The sequence below is a fragment of the Rattus norvegicus genome, chromosome 4, assembly GCF_036323735.1.
Source record: "Rattus norvegicus strain BN/NHsdMcwi chromosome 4, GRCr8, whole genome shotgun sequence".
In the NCBI taxonomy this organism is placed as follows: Eukaryota; Metazoa; Chordata; class Mammalia; order Rodentia; family Muridae; genus Rattus; species Rattus norvegicus.
Genome location: NC_086022.1, coordinates 166288988 through 166314564, shown reverse-complemented (window position 1 = coordinate 166314564; position 25577 = coordinate 166288988). Strand labels below are relative to the sequence as shown.

The 25577-nt window shown below is 36.5% G+C and overlaps 1 protein-coding gene across 1 annotated transcript; it reads left to right on the top strand.

Moving 5' to 3' along the window:
* Positions 1–949: 949 nt before the first annotated feature.
* Positions 950–22727, top strand: Klra1 (killer cell lectin-like receptor, subfamily A, member 1). The gene is given in 8 exon segments (NM_001009718.1): positions 950–1021; positions 2698–2861; positions 4363–4452; positions 5330–5548; positions 9972–10114; positions 12688–12791; positions 22250–22402; positions 22481–22727. Coding segments are annotated over 6 exon segments (804 nt in total). The 5' UTR covers positions 950–1021; positions 2698–2749; the 3' UTR covers positions 22386–22402; positions 22481–22727.
* The last annotated feature ends 2850 nt before the right edge of the window (positions 22728–25577 follow it).

Here is a 25577-nt window from a genome sequence, read left to right as displayed (position 1 = left end):
CTAATAATAATAAAATAATATAAAACAAGCAGAATGTTCAGTAGCAGATTGTCTTTTTAATTTTCAGTATTTAAGATACAAATAATTATAGGTGACTAAAAATCTTGAGATCAATATTTATAAAATGAAAAACTGCTTATTATTAATTAAAAATATCTGTCAGAAACATGTTGTAAATTGTGTAGTGGTATATGGCTGTAATTCTCGGTCAGAAAAGAGAGAGGCTAGAGAACTGTGAGTGTAGGATTAGCCCATGCTGCTTAATAAGATACAACAACTATCTCGAAACAATATTAAGAACAACAAACAAACCAAAAACAAAACAACAAAAGAAAATAAAAGCAAATCCTGTGTTCATAGTTCAGGAGAAGAGTATATACTGAGTGATTATTCTCTTAGATTCAATATGTCAACACCCTGAAAGCATCAGCAGTAAAAGCACTCTATGCGGAATGACATCAATGCTAACAGTTAATATTATCCATGCTTCAAATGCTAGAAGAGTATAAGGGAAGACTTTACCCGTGGAAATTTGAGTGCTTTAAAGACATTCCTAATACATGCTTAGCTGCAATTATCGTAATTCAAAATAAAGAAATAACTTTACAAAATAGTATCATAAGACACAATTTCTAACAGCCTATTTCAAAACTAGGAGCAGAGGAGCTTCAGACTCTCTTCTTCCTAGTGGTTTTGCTAAAGACACTGGTTTTGCTCTCTTTGCAGGAAAGTTCATTTCCTCAGTCTTCAAATATTAATTATGGAGATTTGTTTTGCATCTGGCACTATATGTTGCTTCTCTCCTCTGATCTTAGAGTCAGTTTTCATTAAGCAATTTCCTCTTTTCACTTTGGTCAATAGGAGGGGCAGAAAATCATGAGGTAGAGTATCACTCAGAAGAAAGTTAGTTCTGCCTTTCATCTTGGAGCCACTTAGGGTGTACAGACCAAGAAAGGCCAACTCTTCCCCCAATTGGGGGATCAATTTCCTCCACCAGAATCACTTCGGGGCAGAGACACAGGTAACAATACCAGCTTTTTTTCTATCAAATGATCAAGTATACTGTAGAGAATTTCAGATGGTGGTATGTGACATCGGCATTGATGGGGTAGCCCTGTTTGTTGTGTTAGATCATGTTAACTCTGGCAACATGTGAAAACTATTATTCTGTAGTAGTCATTTTCTTTCAGATTATGCTGTAACGTGTGTTGTATGCTGAGAACTTAAGGTAGAAAGACCTATGGTTTTCATTACTCTTTAACTTCATTAAAAGTTTGTATATTATCCATCTGACAACTGTCACAGTAGGAGACAGGGAAGATAGGTAAAATTTTTAAGTTACTTGGTACATAAGCCTGACTAAATACCTGAGTTTGATCCCTAGAATCCATATGTAATTGGAGTGGGAGAACCCACTTCACAAAGTTGTATTCTGGACACATGCACGATGGTTTGGGCACACCCATCACAAGAGCAATAATTAAATACAACAATTTTGAAAAATGAACAAAAATTAATTTTGTCATTCAAGGATTCTTTTTTTCTCCTCAAGAAATAAACAAAAGATGAATCACTTCAGAAAACTTTATAAATTAAACACTAGATAAGAATGTTATTAATGAACAGCTTGTTGTCTTTATTATCTGCTCCCTCTCAGCTCAGTTATTAATGTAAGGCTAATGCCAATTACATATACTTACTGTTTACTAATACATTGATATCTATTATCAGACTGCATCCTTCATTGACATTAATTCATGTATGCTACACAGTGACAAAATTTATTTTCACATAGCCTCCTCTTGCAATATCATGTACGAGTATATTATATGTGACACAATTGTGTACATGGAATGATTTGATATGAAACTTCATATTGTGTCCTCTATGCCTCTCTTTGTTGCTCCCACACTCCACCCAGCAATGACCCTTTTTCTGGTTCTTCAGTTACTTAAAGGTTACAAATCTTCAGCATTTCTCTCTCTGGGTCTGGTTAATCCCACTCAATAGGATCTTTCCCAGGTGAATCCATTTACCAGGTCCAAGTAGAGAGAGGAATGTGTAGATTGGGACTAGGTTGAGAGGTTGGACATTTCAGCTGGTTAGAGATTAAACCCATGTGTGCGTGTGTGTGTGTGTGTGTGTGTGTGTGTGTGTGTGTGTGTGTGTGTGTGTTTGATCACTAGCAGTATTAAACTTCAAATATTCTTTTCAAGGTATTTGGAAAGCCCAAGAGTCATGTATAAAATAAAAAGAATATTTAAAATTCATGTGCAAATTATCAAAATGTGTGAATAATATTAAAGCATTTTAATTTATTCCTAAAGCTTTGACTCTTAGTTATTTGAATAGATTATTTAAAAGTTTTTCAATGGTTTTCAGTTGTACCAATTTTACCTAATATTTTTATGTGCTGAATATTTTAAACAAAGAGGCCCTGCCAATATTATAATGACTTAAAATAAATTTTAATTCCTTCCATATTTCCTAAAAATAATTGCTGTGGCCATAAGAAATATAAACAACTTTAACACAAATCTACAAATGTTTTCACTTCTAAAGGAAATTGGGTTCAGTCCATGTCAGGGTGGGTATTTGGATCATTAAGTGAATTATCAGACCTCACCCTTTCCCAACCCTCCCTATCATCAGATCCTGGTACTTTCCTAAAGGTGAACATTTTAACTTTTTCTTTAGAAATCACTCAAGAACATATTTTAAGAGAGAACATACTCTATATATTCCCAAAATGTGTGACCAGGAGGTCACTTATTCAACTGTGAGATTTCATAAGTCTTCAGGCTTACAGAACCAGGAGAGAGCTGAGGAGACTCAAGGGCCCATAGAAGCTGGCCACAGAAGTAAGTGTTTTAAGTGTCCAAATTCACATGATATTTACTCATTTTAAACCTTTAGCAATTTAAAAATATCCTACCCTCTTTTAATAAAAAAACTATAATGCACCATTTTGTCTGGGCTTGGTTATACACAAGTAGGGGAGAGTCTTAGTTGGAGGGTAATCAAGCACAAAACCTTCCAAAACTGTAGAAAATAAAGGAATCAAGTTTTAAAACTTAAAAATTAAAGGAAGAATTATAACACTACTTCTACTTTTTAGTTGTTAGCTTGTAACAGAAGAAACCAGATCAACAGAATAGGACAAGGAATATATTTAAGAAAAAAAAATCTTGAGAATCAAGAAGAAATGAAAAACTATTAGGATGTTTTTTATTATTTAGTCTAGTCAAGAATTATTCTGAAAAATTTAAAACTTAGAGACAAACGAGGGTTTGGAGAATACTAAATTTTCTAGAGAAACAAAATCCCATGAAAATGAAACTTATGCATTAAAACTAATATTTCCATGCTTGAAGAAAGTGTCTTAATTGTCATAAATATCCCCTACATCTAACACAACAAGGCAAAAACAGTTGGCCATCAGAAGAGGAAATCTCTTGGGAATAAAGTTGTAGATGAAAGAAGAGGAGATGTCAGGGTCCTGACGGTGGAAATGACTGAAACCCAGTATAAGTTCCTGAAAATGTCAAAGAATAATTTCAATTATCAAGGAAAAGAAGGAAATCTCACTTTTTATTTTCTTTTTTAGTTACTTTGTACATAGTACTCCAAACTGAGACCCTTTTCTTCCTTGATGTAGTGGCAATCAGAAGCATGAGTTTCAGATTCCAAATGCCTTAGATACACGAGAATGTTTAGTATTGTGTACAACAAAATCACAATTACAAGGAAAAATTGATAGTTGACTTATAGGACCTTTCAAGGATGGGGATGTATTCAGGTCAGGTCCAGAGCAGCTGTGATCTCCTACCAATTCTCAAGAACATCCAGCCATCTTTCCTATAATGCTCCATTTCATCTGGGCTTTGTTATGCACAAGAGCGGGGGGATAAAATATTCTTAGTTGGAGGGTAATCGAGTACAAAATTGTCTCCATCCTCAGTTATCTTTCTTGGTTTACTGCATTCTCTGGTTTGGTAACTTGTACTTGGATTGTATCTTTGCCTCCAGTGCCTTTTTTCGAATGTACTTTCATTCCTGTAGAACTGAGTGAGAGCAAATAACTGCATCTAGCCTCATCTAGTCTGAGTCAGGAGGATTCACAATACAAGGGCAATGCTGAAAAATATTCAAAATTTCTGAAACCCCACATATATTAGGATTAATACAGTGAGTGCATTTTAGGTAGGAAGCTGCACTTTTGAGTGCACATTTTCAGTCAATTTGTATCATAAACATGTGCAGAATTTCCCCTTGTTTTCATGATATATGGAATTGAATGTAGAATTGAGATGTTCTTTTTATGTTAATGATTTTCTTGCGTTGTTTTCTTTTTGATTTAAGAGTGTTCAGTCCTCTGGCAGCACATTAAGATAGCTCTAGGAATCCTCTGTTCCCATCTGCTGGTAACTCTTGCAGTGTTGGCAATGAGCAGTGAGTATTTGAGATACATCTTCTTTGACCTTTTGCCTAAAGAATAATTTTAAACATGAATTCTGCAGTTACATATTCTGGTCATTGTCCTGCCTATATTGAGGTAAGAGTCAGAATCTCTTGACCTCAATATTTTTTTTCCTGAAACACTGCAGTGTCCTGTTCTCTTATAGATCTAATCTGTCAGCTCTGGGGACTCTTGGTAGTTGCCCTGTTCTTTCTCAGTCTTAAACATGTTCCTTCTCTGGTCTTGGGGATAGTCTGCCTTCTGAGCTAATGTGATTGCTAATTTTATGTACACATTTTTTGAGAAACAGCTGTGCAAAGGACTACAACATTCTCTAATGTTTTTCTTCAATGTACATCGAGGTTATGGTTAAGTAATACAACTTCATCTGTAAGAGTCATTAAAGACTAAATCTTATTGGATTTATTTATATTTATCGAAATAATCACTTCCTGGTTGTACTAAAACATATATACATATGTAGATATTTTGCATTCCATGTGCTACAGTAAAAATTGTGCAATGTCTTAACTCATTTTTTAGTTCAAATTGTCATGATGTGATACAACTTCACTGAATATTTTACTTAGGTATTTATTAGTAAATTTGTGCCTAAAAATGAAGTAATTGGAAGTTATTTTCACAATAATGTTATTCAGCTGTATTATTTATTTTACAGTCATTTTACCTATAGAGAAATAATAATGTATCTTTTCCCAGAGTGAGTTAATTGAAGTGCTAATTTATGAATGTTAAAGTTCCAATGATAGTAATGATATGCATTGGCTGTCAATATGAAACCTTTTCTCTAATATTGAATTTCAATATTTATTCCTGTGAATATTTTTGACATATCTGTTACTAATTTAGTTATTCAGTATAGTCAAGAAAACCATGATCTGCAGAAGACTCTAAAACACCACCATAACTGTAGCACCATGCAAAGTATCATCGACTTAAAGGGAGAAATGATGAGAAATAAGTCTATTGAGTGCCGTTCAGGCAGTGAATATCTGGACTCCCTCAAGCGAGAACAGGAAAGATGGAATAGAAAAACCAAGACAATTTTAAATTCCACAGAGCACATAGGTATGGGTCATGAAGACAAAATTGTGTTATTATCTATTGTTTTCTCTCCAGAAGCTTTAATTTTTTATTAGGTATATTTTATTTACATTTCAAATGTTAGTCCCTTTTCAGGTTTCCAGTCCAAAAACCCCCTATCTCATCCCCTCCCCCTTCTTCTAGCAGGGTTTTCCCCCTTGCCAACCAATCCCCCTTCTTCTAGCAGGGTGTCTCCCTCCCCAACCATTCTCCCTTCATGACTCCTCACCCTGACATTCCCCTACATTGGGTGGTCCAGCGTTGGCAGGACCAAGGGCTTCTCCTCCTATTGGTGCCCAGCAAAGCCAGCCTCTGTTACATATGCAGCTGGAGCCATGGATCTCTTCATGTGCACACTTTGAGTAGTGGTTTAGTTCCTGGGAGCTTTGGTTGGTTGGTATTGGTGTTCTTATAGGTTGTAAACCCCTTCAATTCCTTTAATCCTTTCTTTAACTCCTCCAGTGGGGACCCAGTTCTCAGTTCAATGGTTTGCTGCTAGCATTCACTTCTGTATTTGTCATGCTCTGACTGAGCCTCTCTGGAGACAGCTATATCAGGCTCCTGTAAGCTTGCACTTCTTGGCATCAGCAAAATTGTCTAGGTTTGGTGGCAGAATGTATATGGGCTGGATCCTGAGGTGGGGGCAAGCTCTGAATGGCCATTCCATCAGGCTCTGCTCCAAACGTTCTCTTCATATCTTTTCCTATGAATATTTTTGTTCCACCTTTTAAGAATGACTGAAGCATCACACTTTGGTTGTCCTTCTTCTTGAGTTTCCTGTGGTCTTTGGATTATATCTTATGTAATTCAAGCTTTTGGGCTAATACCCACCTATCAGTGAGTGCATACCATGTGTGTGGTTTTTTTTTGTGATTTGGTTATCTCACTCAGGATGATATTTTCTAGTTCCATCCATTTGCCTATGAATTTTGTGAAGTCATTGTTTTTGACAGCTGAGTAGTACTCCATTGTGTAGATGTACCACATTTTCTGTATCCATTCCTCTGGTGAAGGGCATCTGGGCTCTTTCCAGCTTCTGGCTATTACAAATAAGACTGCTATGAACAGAGTGGAGCATGTGTCTTTGTTATATGTTGGAGAATCATTTGGCTATATACCCCAGAGTGGTAAAGCTGGATTCTCAGGTAATACAATATCCAATTTTCTGAGGGACCTCCAGACTGACTACCCCAGTGAATATACCAGCTCGCAATACCACCAACGGTCGAGTAGTGTTCTTTTTTCTCCACATTCTCTCCAGAAGCTTTAACGGCCACAAGCGGCATAAGATGCTGGTGATATCTGAGTTAATGGTTTGGGTGCTCCTATTTCATGTATGGATCTGGAGACCCACAAATATCTATTTGGATTAGGAGAATCTTATCATTTCTAGAAGTCAGTGTCAGTTTGTCTCTCCTAATGCTTCCTGGGGATAGAATTACAAATCAGTACCCCTGAGCATTCTGATTGTTTTGGACTATGGTTAAATCTGTGTCCCAAAATTTTTGGTGACCAAAATATAGAAGTTTTATTTTTAATTAAGAAAGTGTTTATTAACTATTTACACTGCAATGGACTTAGTACATTTGCATGGATGCAGTTAAAGAAACATCTCTCTCTCTCTCTCTCTCTCTCTCTCTGTGTTTGTGTGTGTGTATGTGTGCATGTGTATGTTTGTGTGTGTATGTGTGTGTGTGTGTGTGTGTGTGAGTATGTGCGTTTTCTATTTCACTGTTTTTGATAGAGTTACCCTGTTTGTAACAAAGGGATGCTCCCTGGACCACAAAAGGGAGTTTCACCATGGTGTATACACATTGCAACTTTGTCAATGACAAAGTGAATGAAGCTGGAAAGAGGGAACTATCAGGTTCCCCAAGAAACCTCTTATCCTTCATTTTGACTGGCATCTTTAACTGACACAGTTTATCAATCATTTGTAAATAGTTTTTTTTCCAGGATTTACAATTTACAATGAGCTCTTGTATGTAATCTCACAGTGGTGTGATAGTAGGATGTGATGATTCTCATTATGTAAGGACTATTATCTTTTTACTTTTTTATATTGGTTGTTTTATCTATTTACATTTCAAATGTTACCTCCTTTCTTGTTTACCTACCACTATCGCCTTCCCCCAGTCCCTTCATCTATGAGAGTGCTCCCTACCTGCCCACCCACTCTTGCATCAGTGCCCTAGCATTCCCCTACATTGCATCATCGACCCTCCACAGGACCAAGGAGCTCCCCTTCTAGTGCTTCCAGATGTCAGTCCTCTGCTATATATCCACCTGGAGCCATGAATCCCTCCAGGTGTACTCTGCCTAATGGTTTAGTCCCTGGGAGTTTTGGGAAATCTGGTTGGTTGATATTATTGTTCTTTCTATGGGATTTCAAACCACTTCTGTTCCTACAGTCCTGCCCTAACTTCTCCATTGGGATCCCCGCTCTCAGTCTGATGTTTGGCTCTGTATATCAGTATCTGTATTGGTCAGGCTCTGGCAGAGTCTCCCAGGGGGAAAGTTATGCCAGGCTCCTGTCTGTAAGCAGTTCTTGGTATCAGCAATAGTGTCTGGGTTTGGTGTCTGCATATGGGATGTATCCCTAGATGGGGAAGGCTCTGGATGGGCTTTCCTTCAGTCACTGCTCCACTCCCTCTCTTTGTATTTCCTTTTGACATAAGGAATTCTGGATTAATATTTTTGAGGTTGGTGTGTGGACCCAACCCTCAACCAGGGGCTGTGTCTATCCACTGGTTATGATCTGTGCAGGTTCTACTCCCCTTTGTTAGGTATTTTGGGTACTGTCCCCTCTGTTCACTACTGGGAAGTTCTTGGTTCCCTGGAATCTGGGATTTTCTAGTGCTACCCCCACTTTCTCATCCCCCACTGCTATACACCTCCTTTCACATTCCTGACCATCTGTACTTCTCCTGCAACTCTTTGCATATCTGAACAAGTCCCGCTTTTTCCACCCCCTCCTTTCTCCGTCCCAGATCCCTCTCTCCATTTACTTCCAATTATTTTCCCCCTTCTGAGTAGGACTGGAGCATCCACACTTGTAATCTTCTTTTTGCTTGTGTCTCATATGATTTGTGAGTTTTTGAAAGTGCTACATTATGAAATATGTGACAGGAGTAAAAAGCTTCAAAGAAATCTTTGATGTATTCTAGACCCATCAAAAAGGTTTTGTATCATTACTATACAATAGCTTAATTATTTATAATGGATGTCCTAATGATGTAACCTTTATGATTATGAACTTGAGGGAGGAGAATTATAACTTTCAGAACAATCTGGACATCTAAAGAAATTTCAGGCCTGAATGAGGTACACAAAGATAACTCATCACAGAAAAATGTAGGTTCAAGATAAAGTTTGTTAATTGAGCATGGCCATTCCCAGCACCCCACTAAACAAAATATTTATATTGAGGCAATATTGCTACACAAACTGCACACATTTTAATGTTTTCAACTTGAAGCATTTGGGCGTTTGAGCATATTATTGAAGGCATCAACATACTCAGGAGAACAGACTATGTACATCAAAACCACCCTGGAATATCTCTTATATCACTTAAAGTAAGAGTGTTTAATAAAGACATGAAACAATGTTAAGTGCACAGTAGTATGTGGACTTGTGTGGGTACAATGCGTTACTGCAGATCTAGAATTCTTTCATTAGTTTAACTGCCTCTGAATAGCAAGACTTCATTTCCTGCCCTCTGGCTTCTGGTATCTCACAAGCCTCTGATTCATAGAACTAGGCTGATTTAGAATTATAATCTGCATGGAATCATAAGTATGGTCCTACACCTGGTGTTTTTCACTTTGTACACAATCCTCAAGTTCATCAATGTTTGTCAAATAGGCCAACATCTTTCTTTTGGGTTTCATGTGAGACATAGTATCATTGTGTAGCCCAGGGGGGCTTGGGACTCAAAATGTAGCCAAGGCTGGCCTGGAAGTCATTACTTAGCCTAGGATGACCCCAAACAGATAGTCATCTTCCTGTCTCTCTCTTTGACATGCTCAAGTTATAGGCATAAGTCATTATGGCCAGCTGATTCATTTCCGTTCAAAGATAAGTGGTATTCTTCTCTCTGGGTGAGTGTGTTACATTTTCTCTACTGATTCATCCATGATTAACACAGAAAATTCTTCTATGTCTGTAAAGATATTAATAATGCTGCATATCATGGGTATCCAGTCATGTTTGGGCATTATGGAATCTCATTTTCTGAGACCTACAAGACTTTACCTCCCATTCTGTGTGTCTCTCTCTCTGTGTCTCTGTATCTCTCTTTGTCTCTCCCTCCCCCCCCCTCTCTCTTACCACAACTGTAATTAACATTGTGTTCTGATATCAGAATACTAGTAACAAATTTAACTATTTCACTTCACATTTGTAGGCAAAGGTGTTAAAATACACTGGTTCTGCTATGGTATAAAATGTTATTATTTCATCATGGTCAAAAAATCATGGAATGGATGTCAACAGACCTGCCAGAATTCCAGCCTACCCCTTCTGAAGATAGATCATGAAGAAGAACTGGTACTGTAGACACTTATTTGCCCCTTTATTCTTGTAGACTCTTTCTCTAGCCCTGAATAATGAGATACCAAATCCAGTTTTTTCATTTGCCTATGGCTTTCTTGTCATTTGAACAAAACTGTGGGACTTAGGTATGTTAAGAGGAATCTCATTACTACAGAGACATTGTACCTTTCAATATCCTCACTTTCTCAGGAGTCTACAGGAGAGTCCCTCAGAAAGTATGTCTTTCCCTCATGAAGTTTAACCTTTTGGTACAATACATCCTATGGCTCCAGTTATTTATCTTAATAGAGTGCCAAATAAAAATTCCCCACAGCATCTAAGATTTGCTCTTTGGAACCTGGAGTGAGGCTCTTTGCATGAGGCTGCTTGAAATGAGTAATCATATAACAATAGGGAAAGTAGTTGAGGACTGGTCCTTTGTGCAAAATGAGATGATATGAGAAAAATGGAATTAAATATTTGACCAGTTAGCTCCACGGTGATTTTCACTGAAACTATCCACAATATTTCCTGCACAATATTCTTTTTTTTTTGGAGGAGGTGGGTTGGTAAAATGATTATCTAGCATGTTCAAGGCTTTGCATTTTATTTTTCAGCACTGTAAAAACAATAATAACAAAAATAGAATAAATAGATGTAGACATGGAGGGTTTTGAGAGAACGCTGAGCACTGATACATGGCACATAATAAAAATAAAATAACTAATATTTACAACAAAAATTGAAATATTATGAATATCTGGACTATAAATGTGACAAGTTGGTAAAATACTTGCTTGTCATGTGTGAAGCTATGGATTTATTCCCTAGCATTGAATGTACCAGGTTTAGAGGTACATACCTCTAATCACAGCACTCAAGATGTGAAGGCAGAAGGATCAGAAGTTTAAAGTCATCCCCAACTATCTGTCGTGCTTGAGATCCTCCTGGGCTACCTAAAACCTTGTCCTCAAAAGTGTTTGAAAACTCGTCATCAATTGCTTTTTGCGTGTTACAAAAATTAGAGGGATCTTGTAAAACATTTGGATTTACTTCTAGGTACCGCAAATTTATAAGAATTCAATTTAACCATAAATTAGTTTATCTTTTTTTTCTATCAATTTGAGCTGGTTATTGGTTGGCCATTCCCTCAGTCTTTGCTCCATCCCTAATCCCTGCATTTCTTATAGACAAGATAAATTTGGGTCAAAAGTCTTGTGAGATTGTTGGTATTATTATTTCTCCCTTGTTGTTCTTTCCTATAGGAGGCAGCTTTCCTAGGCTACATAGAGTTTCAGCTAAGAACACTCCCTTTGATTGTAGTGATCTCAATCTTTTCCTGAAGATGTCCCCTAACTCTCCCCCCCATCAGTTTCAGATTTCTCTCCATTCTCAAGACCATCAACCCCGCTACTGGCTGCTCCCTACAACTGGCCCTGAATCCTCATCTCCCACATGATCCCTTTTCCTACAAAGTTCCTTCCCTCTAAGAGCTTTCTATAACAATTGCATTTATGTTTCCAAGTGAGACTAAAGCATCATTGCTTCAGTAGTGTTTGGTGTGTGGCATTGGCATCATTATTTTATGGCTAATATCACTTATGCGTGAATACATACCATGTATATACTTTTGGGACTTGGTTATGTCACTCAGGATGATATTCTCAAGTTCCATCCATTTGTCTGCAAAACTCATGATGTCTTTGTTTTACACAGATGAATAGTATTCTATTGTGCACATGTACCACATTTTCTTTATCCATTCTTTAGTGGAGGGACATCTAAGATATTTCTAGTTTCTTGCTATTATGAGTAAGACTGTTAAGAACATAGCTGACAATAAATGAGTCTTTGTGAGATGGTGGAGCATCTTTTGTGTATATGTCCAGGAGTTGGATAGCTGGTTTTGAAGTAGAACTATTACCAATTTTCTGAAAAACCATCAAATTGGTTTACAAAATAGTTTTACAAATATGCCCTCCCACCAGCAGTGCAGTAGTATTCCCCTTGCCCTGAATCCTTGCGAGCATGTCATATCACTTGACTGTTTAATCTTAGCCATTCCTATTGTTCTAAGATGGGATTTCAGAGTTATTCTGATTTCCATTTCCTTGATGGGTAAGGACTTTGAACACTTATTAATGTGCTTGTTAGACATTTGAGATTCCTCTGTTGAGAATTATCTCTTTAGTTCAGGCATGGAAGATACAATACAAGAAATTGATACATCAGTCATAGAAAGTGCTAAATCTAAAAAATTCCTTTCTTAAGTAGGGAGATTGTGAGTTCAAGGACAGCCTTGGTTACATAGTGAGACTTGGTTTAAGAAACTCAGTCACACATCATATCCTGATCCCAATATCTCAGAATATCTCAAGTCTTTTTTTAAAAACTTCTTTAACTGACATCAATTTTGACTTAGATGTGCTAATAGTAGGAAGTCACTTAGAAACTGAACACCACAGTAGGACTGAGTGGTGGGAGGACAGCACAGCAGAGAATGACACATAAATGCTGGGAATTCTTTCTGCTTGTCCTTCTCTCATCAAACAGAAATTTCATCATAAAGTGTGTTGTTTCATTTGCAGAAGTTCCTTCAGATCCAGGTTATTTCAGACAATTACTGGATTGGATTGAAATATCATAATGAAGAAAAGGGATGGGCATGGACTGACAATGGAGAATCTAAACTGTGAGTTTCTGAACCCTTTAGACTCTAACACTGGTGTGGGAATTGGAAGGATTGTGTACAAAGGGTTTTCTCTCAATTCCCGTGTCTTTCCTTATTTTCTATGAGCTCATGTGTAAGGCAAGTTCCATAAGGCAGTCTCTAAGAAAGTTTTACAGAAGAAAGTTGTGTTCAAGAAGTTGACAAAAAGTGTTATAATACTGTATACATCTCATGATTCTGTCTTCTAAGAAGCAAAGGGCAATAGCAAGTCAACAACTTAAGATGGTGAGAAGTGATTGAATCATCATGACAGATACAATGAGTGTGAGTGTCTCAGACAGTTATTTGATAGTTTTTACTGCAGTTATCTTACACAATTTTTGGTTTATGAACATGTTTATATACACATACATATGTATGCATACCATCCATTTAAGGTGTTTTGTTATGCAAATCCAACTATTTTTGTTTATTTATAACCTGGTAGAAACATTTTAACTGCTTATATTTATTAATAATATATATTTTGGGAATATCTCATATACATCAAAAATATATGAACATTTCATTACCCTAGTCCCACTAAAAGCTACAACATTTGCCAGTCTAACACCTGTCATTGTAATTAACTGTTCATATGTGCCTGGTGTAGGCTCTCTATTGGACAAACGAAACCCAGAAGTGGCCACACCCTCAGTAAAGAACATTCACTTTTCTAGCAGTTTTCACCTATAAATAGTGATTTCTTAACAAGGAATAATCTTTGAAGAAATTTCATCTTGTCTGGAAAATCTCATTTCAGAAAGCTTTTTTTTTCTTTTCTCATTTTACATTCTTTCTATGTCTTCTTCTCTGCTGTTCCATGAGACATGCTAGTGGTATGGAGGGGGAGAAGTTGATGTAGATGTCTCCTTTAAGCCTCTACACATAAACACTTATACTAAGTTCATTTACCAATTCTGTCAATCTGCAAGGACTACGGCCCACTGATTAAAGAAGTATCTGTGATGGAGGTTGAGAGCAGCACAAGTCTAGGCTGTAACTATAAATGTTTAGAATGCATTCTAATCACTGACCACTTAACAGAGCGATTGTAGCAAGTTCCAACCTAAGGCATGTGACCTCTGCTAAATCTTGGGATTTTGATTTGGATTACAACATCAGTCATTATTCTGTTATATGGTAAAGACCTTAGTTCCAATAAGAAAACTGCTACCCTATGACATATCTTTCCTAGCAGGTCAGCACTGTAGTATGCAGAATCCAATGCAGATAGGACTATTCTTATTTATTCTCTCCTCAACCTGCAAAATACATACTAACCCTATGAAAGCCAGCCCAAGGAAAGATATTTCCATATTGGTTTGAGATAGACTTCTTTATTTCTTCATGTCAAAGTGTGGAGCATCTGGAGCAATAATGTTACCATAACCATGATGTTATGGTAAGCAAGTGCAGGAGCAATACCTATGCTGCATTGGAATCTTCTGTCATCTCCCTGATCAGTGATTCCTTTGGGGTAGGCTTTGTCTTGCAGTTTGGTTTTCTTTTAAAAACTCATATCTTCTGTAATTGTAACTCTTTTCTAAAGTTAAACTTTCATGTTTTAACTAACTTTTTTCATAGCATGGATTTTGATCACATTCCATCCTCACTGAATACTACTTGGTCCACACCTTCCTACATAGTCAATGTCATGATTTTTCTCTCTCCACAAAAAAACAACGTCAGAAAAGAAAATAATAAAACCAAACAAGGAAAAACTAAAACAATAAAAAACAGTATGACAAAAATGTCCCCACTCAAACAAACAAACAAAACAAACACAGGGGCTGGGGATTTAGCTCAGTGGTAGAGCGCTTACCTAGGAAGCACAAGGCCCTGGGTTCGGTCCCCAGCTCCGAAAAAAAGAACCAAAAAAAAAAAAAAAACAAACACAGAAACAAAACCACACATTAAAAATGGAAAACTCCAAACCACGAAGGAAATATGGAGGCAGTTTTGTGTTGGCCAACTAAAAACTAGCTAACTAGTGGGTTTCCATAAGTCCTTTTATACATCCTTAGTTATGTTTAATCCATCCTTATCTTCTCCTGTCCCTTACTTTCCAGAACTCATCCACATTTGTCCTTGAATCCTCAGAATCCCCCTCTGTCTTCACATCATGCATTTCTCATTCTTATTATGTTGATTGCTTTTAGAAATACAAATTTTAAGAAATCACTGCGTAATTATGTGTTTCTCCTTTAATAACTTTCCTAGTTATTTATATGTTAACATGCTATTAGATAATTTAAAAAATAATTTTTATTACTTTGTAGAGATTTTGAGATAGGGACTTATGTTACACAAGCTGTCCTTGAGCTCATGATCCTCATGTCTATATTCCTTTGGGGTTGAGACTACAGGGAGGCATGTCTGGCCTGTATATTTTCCTTTGAAAGATGTCAGTTATACTTATTTTACATGTGCTAGTTGGTAATTGTATTGTATGTACTTTTGAGGGTTTAATGTACTGTTTCTGTTGTCTTTTGTTCATGATGTCATTTTGTTTGTGGCATTCACTGGGTTTCTTCTTCAGCAGCTACAGAAAGTATAGAAACTAGCTGACGCATACTCCCCACAGTAGTAACTTTCTCAGGAATCTTTTATTCAGTGACTGAGAAGATGGGTCATCTAGCTCACTTCTATTCTAAATGTGTCCCTGTCAGTGTGGATAGATAGGCTCCAAACATTTCAGAAAATATTTTCCTCATTTTCTTCAAAGACAATTCTTAAGCAGGCTGTCACAGAAATGATCACAGGATAGACTGCTTTAGCACATGTACTAATATGTTCTAATCACAGAGATTATTAGTACTGTTATTAGTTTGGTTTGTCTATAAGAAGCATAATTTCACATAGACTAGCTGAGTCTTTCTAGCTCTATTTCCTAAAGACTAGAATTTCTATTCAATTTCTTGACCCCTGTGGGTTCAAGCCTTGACAGGACTTTTCTTCCCATTGTTGCCCAACAAGGCCATCCTCTGCTACATATGTAGCTGGAGCCATGTGTATGTACTTTTGTCCATACAAAGTGTCCATTTGTACACTTTGGGTATTGGTCGAGTTCCTGGGGGCTCTGGTTGGTTGGTATTGTGGGTTCGAGTGGGGTTGCAAGCCCCTACAGGTCCTTCAATTTCTTCTAACTACACCATGAGAACCCCATTCTCAGTTCAATGGTTTGCTTCTAGCTTTCGCCTCTGGTTGATTGTCATGCTCTGGTTGAGTCTTTCAGGAGACAGCTATATCAGGCTCCTGTTAGCATGCACTTCATGCATCATCAATATTTTCTGGTTTTGGTGGCTGCATGTATATAGGCTGGATCACCAGGTGGGGCAGGATCTTAATGGCTATTCCTTTGTCTCTGCTACAAACATTCACTTCATATCTGCTTCTATGAATATTTTTGTTCCCCCTTTTAATAAGGACTGAAGCAGCCACACTTTGGTCATCCTTCTTCTTGAGCTATATGTGGTCTGAAGATTGTCTTGAGTAATAAGAGCTTTTGGGCTAATATCCACTTATCAATGAGTGCATACCATGTGTGGGGATTTTTTGGGATTGGATTATCTCACTCAGGATGATATTTTCTAGTTCCATCCATGTGCATATGAATTTCACGGAGTCATTGTTTTTGATAGCTGAGTAGTACTCCATTGTGTAGATGTAGCACATCTACTATATCCATTCCTCTGTTGAAGGGCATATGGGTTCCTTCTAGTTTCTGGCTATTATAAATAAGGTTGCTATGAATATAGTAGACCATGTGTCCTTGTTATATATTGGAGCATCTTTTGGGTATATGCCCTGTGGTTTGCTTGATTCTGGAGGTAGTATTATGTCCAAATTTTTGTGGAAGCTGCAGACTGTTTTCCCAAGTGGTTATAACTGCATGCAATCCAACCAGCAGTGGAGGAATGTTCCTCTTTCTCCACATCATAGCCAGCATCTGTTGTCACCTGAGTTTTTGATCTTAGCCATTCTGACAGGTGTGAGGTAAAATCTCAGGGTTGTTTTGATTTGAATTTCTCTGATGAGTAAGGTTGTTGAACATTTCTTTAGGTGCTTTTCAGCCATTTGATATTCCACAGCTGAGAATTCTTTGCTTAACTCTGTACCTTTTGAGTTCTCATATACATGGGATATTAGCCCTCTATCAGATGTAGGACTTGTAAAGCTCTTTTCCCAATATGTTGGTTGTCATTTTGTCCCAATGACAGCATCCTTTGCCTTACAGAAGATTTGAAATTTTATGAAGTCCCATTTGTCGATTCTTGATCTTAGAGCATAAGCCATTGGTGTTCTGTTCAGCATATTTTCCTCAGTGCCCATGTGTTCAAAAATTTTTTCTATTAGTTTGAGTGTCTCTGGTTTTAGGTGGAGGTCCTTAACCCACTTGGGCTGGAACATTGTACAGGGTGAAAAGAAAGGATCAATTTGCCTTCATCTACATGCTGACCTCCAGTTGAACTAGCACCATTTGTTGAAACTGCTATCTTTTTAGCTCCTTTTTCAAAGATCAAATGACCATACATGTGTGGATTCATTTCTGGGTCTTGAAATCTACTACATTGATCTGCCTGTCTGTCACTGTAACAATGAAATACAGGTGTTATCACTATTGCTCTGTAATACAGGTTTAGGTGAGGATTGGTGATTCTCCCAAAAGTTCCTTTATTGTTGCGGATAGTTTTCACTATGCTGTCATTTTTTTTTCAAGTGAATTTTCAAATTGCTCTTTCTATATCTATGAGGAATTGAGTTGGCAATTTGATGGGTTTTTCATTGAATCTGTAGATTGCTTTTGGCAAAATGACCATTTTTGCTATATTAATCTGACAAATCTAAGAGCATGGGAGGTTATTCCACCTTTGATATTTTCTTCAATTTATTTCTTCAGAGACTTTAATTTCTTGTCATGCAGATCTTTCACTTGCTTTGTTAGGGTCACACGAAGGTATTTTATGTTATTTGTGACTACTGTGAAGGTTGTCACTTCCCTACTTTCTTTTTCATCCTGTTTATCCTTTTAGTAGAGGAAGGCTACTTATTTATTTGAGTTAATTGTATATAAAGCCACTTTGCTGAAGTTGGTTTTCAGGTTTAGTAGTTCTCTGGTGAAGCTTTTAGGGAAACCTAAGTATACTATCATATCATCTGTAAATAGTGATATTTTGATTTATTCACTTCCAATTTGTGTCCTTTTGACCTCTTTTTGTTGTCTGATTCACCTGAGTTCTATATTGAATAGGTAGGGAGAGAGTGGGCAGCCTTTTCTAGTCCCTGATTTTAGTGTGATTTCTTCAAGTTTCTCTCCATTTAGTTTGATATTGGCTACTGGTTTGCTGCATACTGCTTTTACTATGTTTTGGTATGAGCCTTGAGTTCCTATGTTTCCAAGTCTTTTAACATGAAGGAGTGTTAAATTTTCTTAAATGCTTTCTAAGTATTTAATCACATGATCATGTTTTGTATTTTTTTAGTTTGTTTACATAGTGCATTACATAGTTGTATTTCCATATATTGAACCATCCCTCCATCTCTGGGATGAAGCCTACTTGATCATAATGGATGATTGCTTTGATGTGTTCATGGATTGGGTTTGAGATAATTTTATTGAGTATTATTGCATTGCTATTAATAAGGGAAATCTGTCTGTAGTTGTCTTTCTTGTGGAGTCTTTGTGTGATGTAGGTTTAAGTATATTTGTGGCTTCATTGATCAAATTGGTTAGTGTTCCTTCTGTTTTTATTTTCTGGAATGGTTTGAAAAGTATTGGTATTATGATTTCTATGAAAGTGTCATAGAGTTCTGCACTAATTCCATCTGATCATAGGGTTTTTTTTTTTTGGTTGGATGACTTTTAATTATTACTTTTATATGTAAGGGGTATGGGACTCTTTAGATGGTTTATCTGATCCTGATTTAAATTTTTTACCTGCTTTCTGCGTAGAAACGTGTCCATTTTATCCAGATTTTCCAGTTGTGTTAAACATAGGCTTTTGGAGTAGGATCTGATGATTTTTAGGATTTCCACAGATGCTGTTGTTCTTTTTCCCTTTTCATTTCTGATTTTGTTAATTTGGATACACTCCCTGTGCCCTCTGGTTAGTCTGGCTAAGGGTTTATCTCTCTTGTTGATTTTCTGGAAGAACCAGCTTCTGGTTTTCTTTAATCTTTGTATAGTTCTTTTTGTTTTTGCTTGGTTGATTTCAGCCCAGAGCTTCATTCTTTCCTGCTGTTTATTCTTCTTTGATGTATTTGCTTCTTTTTCTAGAGCTTTAAATGTGCTGTCAAGATGCTAATGTATGCTCTCTCCTTTTTCTTTTTAAGACACTCCGAGCTATGAGATATCCTTTTAGTACTGCTTTTATTGTGTCCCATAAGTTTGGGTATGTTGTGCCTTCATTTTCATTAAATTCTTTACTTAAAAGTCTTTAATTTCTTTCTTTAATCTTTCCTTGACCAAGTTATCATTGAGTAGATTGTTATTCAACTTTTGTTTCAATACGGGCTTTCTGTCATTTTTTTTGTTATTAAATACCAGCCTTAATCCATGGTGATCTGATAGGATGCATGTAGTTATTTGAATATTCTTGTATCTTTTGAGGCCTGTTTTCTGACAGATTATGTGGTCAATTTTGGAGAAGGTAGTGTGAGATGCTGAGAGGAAGGTATATTCTTTATTTTAGGATGAAATATTCTATAGATCTCTGTTAAATCCATTTGGTTCATAATCTTTCTTAATTCTCTATGTCTCTGTTAAGTTTCTGTTTTTATGATCCATCCATTGATGAGATCAGGGTGCTGAAATCTCCCCCTATTTATTATTCAGTGAGGGATAATGTGTCCTTTGAACTGTAGTAATATTTATTTTATGAATGTAGGTGCCCTTATACTTATAGCATAGATATTCAGGGCTGAGAGTTCATTTTGGTGGGTTTTTCCTTGGATGAATATGATGTATCCCTTCTTATCTTTTGGTTGAAAGTCAATTTTATTAAATATTAGGAGTGCCACTCCAGCTTTTTCTTGGGATCATTTGTTTGGAAAATTGTTTTCCAGCCTTTTTCTCAGAGGCAGTGCCTGTCTTTGTTACTGAGGTGTGTTTATATATGCATCAAAATGCTGGGTCCTCTTTATATATCCAGTCTGTTAGTCTATGTCTTTTTCTTGGGGAATTGCGTCCATTGATGTTAAGGAATATTAAGGAATAATGATGTTTGTTTCCTGTTATTTTTGTTGTTAGAGGTTTAATTATGTTCTCTCTCTCTCTCTCTCTCTCTCTCTCTCTCTCTCTCTCTCTCTCCCTCTCTCTCTCTCTCTCTCTCTTGGTATTGTTGCAAGAAGATTAATTTCTTGCTCTTTCTAGGATGTAGTTTCTTTCTTTGTGTTGGGATTTTCTTTCTATTATCCTTTATAGTGCTGGATATGTGGAAACTTACAGTCTAAATATGTTTTTCTCTTGCAATTTCTTGATTCTTTTCATCTATGTTAATGACAGTTTTGCTGGATACAATAGCCTGTGTTGGCATTTGTGTTTTCTTAAGTTCTGTATATCTGCCCAGGATCTCCTGGCTTTCATAGTCTCTAGCAAGAAGTTTGGTATAATTCTGATGAGTGTGCCTTTATTTGTTACTTGACATTTTTCCCTTACTGTTTTTAATACTTTTTCTTTGTTTTGTACATTTTGTTTTTTGTCTCCATTTGTGATTTCTTTATGGTTTCTATTTACATTTTTAGATTCTGGATTATTTTGTTCAATTCATTCACCTATTTGATTTTGTTTTCTTGTGATTCTTTATGGGATTTTTGTGTTTCCTGTATTTGTTTATCTGTGTTGTCTTATATTTCTTTAAGGGAGTTATTTATGTTCTTCTTAAAGTCCTCTATCATCATCATGAGATATGATTTTAAATCCAAATCTTGCCTTCCTTGTGTGTTGGGATATAACTGAACTCTGATGATGCCAAGTAGTCTTGGTTTCTGTTGCTTATGTTCCTGTGCTTGCCTCTTGCTATCAGGTTGTCTCTGTATTAGCTAGTCTTTCTGGCTCTGACAGTGCATTTTTCCTCCTGTAAGACTGTGTTTCAGTACTCTTGGACACTTGTTTTCTCCAAGTGCACTCTGAGTACAGAGATGTGATACCAGTTCAGCTTTGGGTACAGACAGAAGCAGAAAGGTCCTGTCCCAGTCTGCTCCTGGGTTTATGTGTTCTATGGTCTTCAGTCAGGTCACTTGGAACAGAAGAGTTGATCTTACATCTGCTCTCAGGGTTTCCAGTGCTCCTGATATCTGGATTTCAGCTCTTGGCATGGACAGAAACAAGAAGGATCCTCTCTCTGATTACTCCTAGGTTCCTCTGTCCAGAGTGCTCTAGTTGGGTTCCTCTTGGGCCAGGAATGTGACTCCCCTGAGCTCTCATGATAGTCTTCACTTCTGAGTGCCCATCTCTCTCCCCCATAGGATTTGGCTACAGAGAGCTGTGGCAGCCTTTCCTCTCATCTTAAACCCACAGTTAAAGACATTGATGTATTTTGCTAAAGACTCATTCCTTTGAAGTCACAGTCCTATGTAGTTAGGATTGATTTCAACTGTGTATTATTAGGCCTCCATGAATCAAATATTGAGGATCTCCATTATAAGTGCATTTTTAGTTAGATTTCCCTATTGGAGATAAAGGTGGCTGTAGTGCTTCTCTGGTAATCTAAAACTTGATCCACCTCCTGCTAATATTTCAGCCTGAGTAGAAGTGTGATTTATGCAGGTTTACACAAGAAGATCATAGTTATTAAATACTTACCTTTTGAATTCTGCTTTTCTACATAGCCCAGGTTGTCTGAGAACTATCTTTTTTGTAATACTATGCACTAAATTCTTCTGTGTTCTAATGAATTTTTATTTTGCATTTAACTTTTTTTAAAAGGTAAGTCATATACCATCCTGCAGATTGCCATGTTTATTTGAAGGCTCATTTGCTAAGATGTAGTGTAGGAAAAAGGAGATAACAATCCAAATATTAATTGTATGCCTTTATCTGTGATATTCATATCTTCTTTTACTCCTTAAAACATGAGCATATGAGACCATGTCCTGTGTGACAGACACATCTGTTTTTTTACTTTTATAGTGGCATTTTTATTGACAAGATATATGTGGGAGATTATGTTAAACACAAATAGTTCCTGGGAAATATTTATAATCAGTTTTCCCAGCCAACCACTAATTGCAAGTGTGAAATAGATGAGGATTTTTTTGTGACAAAGAGACCATTATTTTTTAATATGCTTAGAGAAAAAAAAACATGTTTTATTGATTAACCTATGATTGATACTTGTAGTTTTGTCTACTTTGGTGAAAAGAATTTTTAAAATCAAGACTTGTTTCAGAGACTGTTCAAAATTCAGCAGTTGCCCACTGTTCTCTGTGTTCTTCAGTGTACTGAGCAGAAGGAAGTTCAATCTAAAAGATGGAGGATGTGTATTCTTATCTAAAAGAAGACTAGAAAATACTAAGTGTGATAATTCATACAGCTGTATTTGTGGGAAGACACTGGATAAATTCCCTGGTTGATTCTCAGAGCGTTAAAGGTAAAATGGAAATGTTCTGGTTGACATTTTTTATGATAATAATCCATGACTCCTTACAAACAAGTGTTTTTATCATAGGACTTAGTCTGCTGTGCAAACAGAGAGACAACCTGGAAGATTTATTCTCTGGAATCTGACTTGACAGAGCAGAGGACATCTTCTTTCCTTGTAAAGAGTACAGAGACCTTCTTTAGTGTGTTTCCAGGCTTTGCCTCACAACATTGAGGAATCTGTTCTATTTGCATAAAATCCCTTTGAAGTAAAGAATGCTAATTAACAGCCTGAGTTCTTAATTATGAGTAGAATTAAATCATGTTAATTGAAAGCACAATTTTGTCCTTCATCCACCAATCTTCTCTAATTACTGAGTTATCTGGAGCAAGGTATGCTGACCTGACCAGCCTGCTAAAACAAGAGGACCTCCATATTACTCTAACCTATCTCCTCAATTTCATCAAATCTGTGGCTGCTGAAGAGACATGCACATTCTGAAATGTACAGACCTTTAGATCTAGAACCACACAACCCAAGGATAGCCATCAGAAGCCTGTCTCACCAGGAGCAATTTTTCCAGATGTAACAGAAGCAATAAAGGGAGACAGAAACAGTAGCAATAAAGAAAACATGATTTAGGGAATCCTAGAGATAGGAAGAACAGACCTAAGAACAATAGGAATAGAAAAAGTTGAAGAATCCCAGCTTTAAGACCCAGAAAATATTTCCACAAAAGCATAGAAAAAAGTTTCCCATCCCAAGGAAAAAAATACCTATAGAACACCAATTAAATGTGAAAAAATGTAATCTTCCTGACACATAATAATTAAAACACAAAGTCTACAGAATGAGGAAAGAATATTAAAAGAAGTAAGGGGAAAGGGCAGGTAACATACAAAGTCTGATCTCTCAGAATCACACTAGACTTCCCAACAGAGACTCATAAATTTGAAGGGCCTAGACAGATGTGTTGCAACCTCTAAAAATTCATAGATCCCAACCTACAATATATAATATATAGCAAAGCTCTCAATCAACATAGACTGATTGAAGAAGACAAACAGAAATGCAAAGATATCCACAAATCCAGCCGTACAGAAAATACTAGAAAGAAAACTCAAAGTCAATGAAGATATCTACATTCAAGGAAACATGGGGAATACATAACTCCATATTAGCAAAAAAAAGGGAAGAATACACACACACACAATTGACATCAAAATAGCAGGAAATATCAATCACTGGTTATTAATTTCTCTCAATATCAGTGAATTCAATTCCCCAATAAAACACAGGCTAACAGAATGTATACAGAAACAGGATCCATCATTTAGCTGCATGCAAGAAACACACCTTAGAAATAAAGATTGATATTACCTCAGAATAAAGAGCTGAAAAGAATATTCCAAAGAAATGTACCCAGGACTCAAGCTGTAGTTGTCATTCTAATATCTAATAAAGTAGACTTTCCACCACAATTAATCAAAAGAGATAGGAAAAGACACTTCCTACTCACCAAAGGAAACTTCTACCAAGATGTTACCTCAATTCTGAACAACTATGTCCACATACAAGGGCAACAATATTTGAAAAAGAAACATTGCTAAAGTTTAAATACCACATTAAACTGTATACATTAATAGCAGGAGATTTCAACACTCATCTATAACAACTTTACAGGTCATCCAGTCAAAAATTAAATGGAGAAAAACGAAAGTAACAGACATTATGAATGAAATGGGCCTAAGAGTCATTTATAGAATTTTTCACCCAAATATGAAACAAAATGACTACTTCTCAGCATCTCATGCATCCTTCTCCAATACTTATCCTATTGTCACTCATAAAATAAGCCTCAACAGATACAAGAAAATTGCAATAGCTCATGTGTCTCATTAGACCACCATGAATTGAATCTGATCTTTAACTGTGGAAACACTACAAATCCTATATATTTGGGGACATTGAACAACTTTCTTCCCAATAATCTCTGGGTCAGAATAAAGAAGGAAATTAAAGATTTCCTAAAATTCAATGAAAGTGAAGGTATAACATATCCGATTTATGGGACACGTGAATGCAATGCTAGAGTAAAGTTCATCACCCAAAATACCTCCACAAAGAAATTAAAAAGTTCTCTTACCAGCCATTTAAAAATGAAATGGAAAGCTCTAGAAAATAAAGAAGCAAGCACAACAAAGTGGAATAGAGTAAAAAAATAAAACCTGAAATCAATACATAAGAAAAGAAAATAATACAAAGGATCACAAAAGCCAAGATCTGGTTCTTTGATAAAATCAATAAAGAAGACAACATTTTAGCCAACCTAACCAAAAGACAGAGAGATAGAATCCAATTAAAGAAAATCAGAAATGAAATGGACGGCATAATAAGAGACAAAGAAGAAATTGAAAAAAATCATTAGGTCTTATTTCAAAATTATGTACTCCAGAAAACTGGAAAATCTTAAGTAAATGGACAGTTTCCTAGACAGATACCACTTATCAAAGTTAAACCAATGTCAGGTTAACTATTTGAACAGCAATATCACCCCTACAAAAAGAAAAGCAATCTTAAAAGTCTCCCAACAAACAAAAGCCCAGGAATAGATGAGTTTAGTTTTTATGCTAATGATGTATGAAGATAACTCACTATCATTCAGCCTGTGAGCTTCTTTTCCTGGGTATTCTCTGTATTTAAGTGTAGGTCCAGCACAAATAAAGTATAAGCATTCACATCTGCTGTAAAATTAGCCTTCAACTTAATGAGCAGAGACAAAATCTCCCTAAGAAAAAGGCCTTCTCCACCACCCCTCCCTGATTTTGGTGCTCACTCAGAATCAGACCAGTTCTGCCTCTCCCAGGTTTTGCCTTTTATTTCCTGCCAGACACTTAGAGTCCCTGAAGGGAATTGGAGTCCAGGAACAACAACATTTGTTTCAGACCCCTTTTTCCCCTTTCAGTCTAGCAAAGGAAACCACAGACTGCAGACCACCATTAAACACTCTCACTGCCAGCCCTAAGCTAAGTAGTGGTGGCACTGAAGGCACTTCCAGCAGGGAGGCCTGAAACAGTAGAACAATTGTTTGTGGTTTAGAAACATAAGAATAAGTTCATATAATAAATATTCATTTCAAGTTGTGTGTATAAACTCAGAGGTTGATGCTCCTTTCTGACATAGT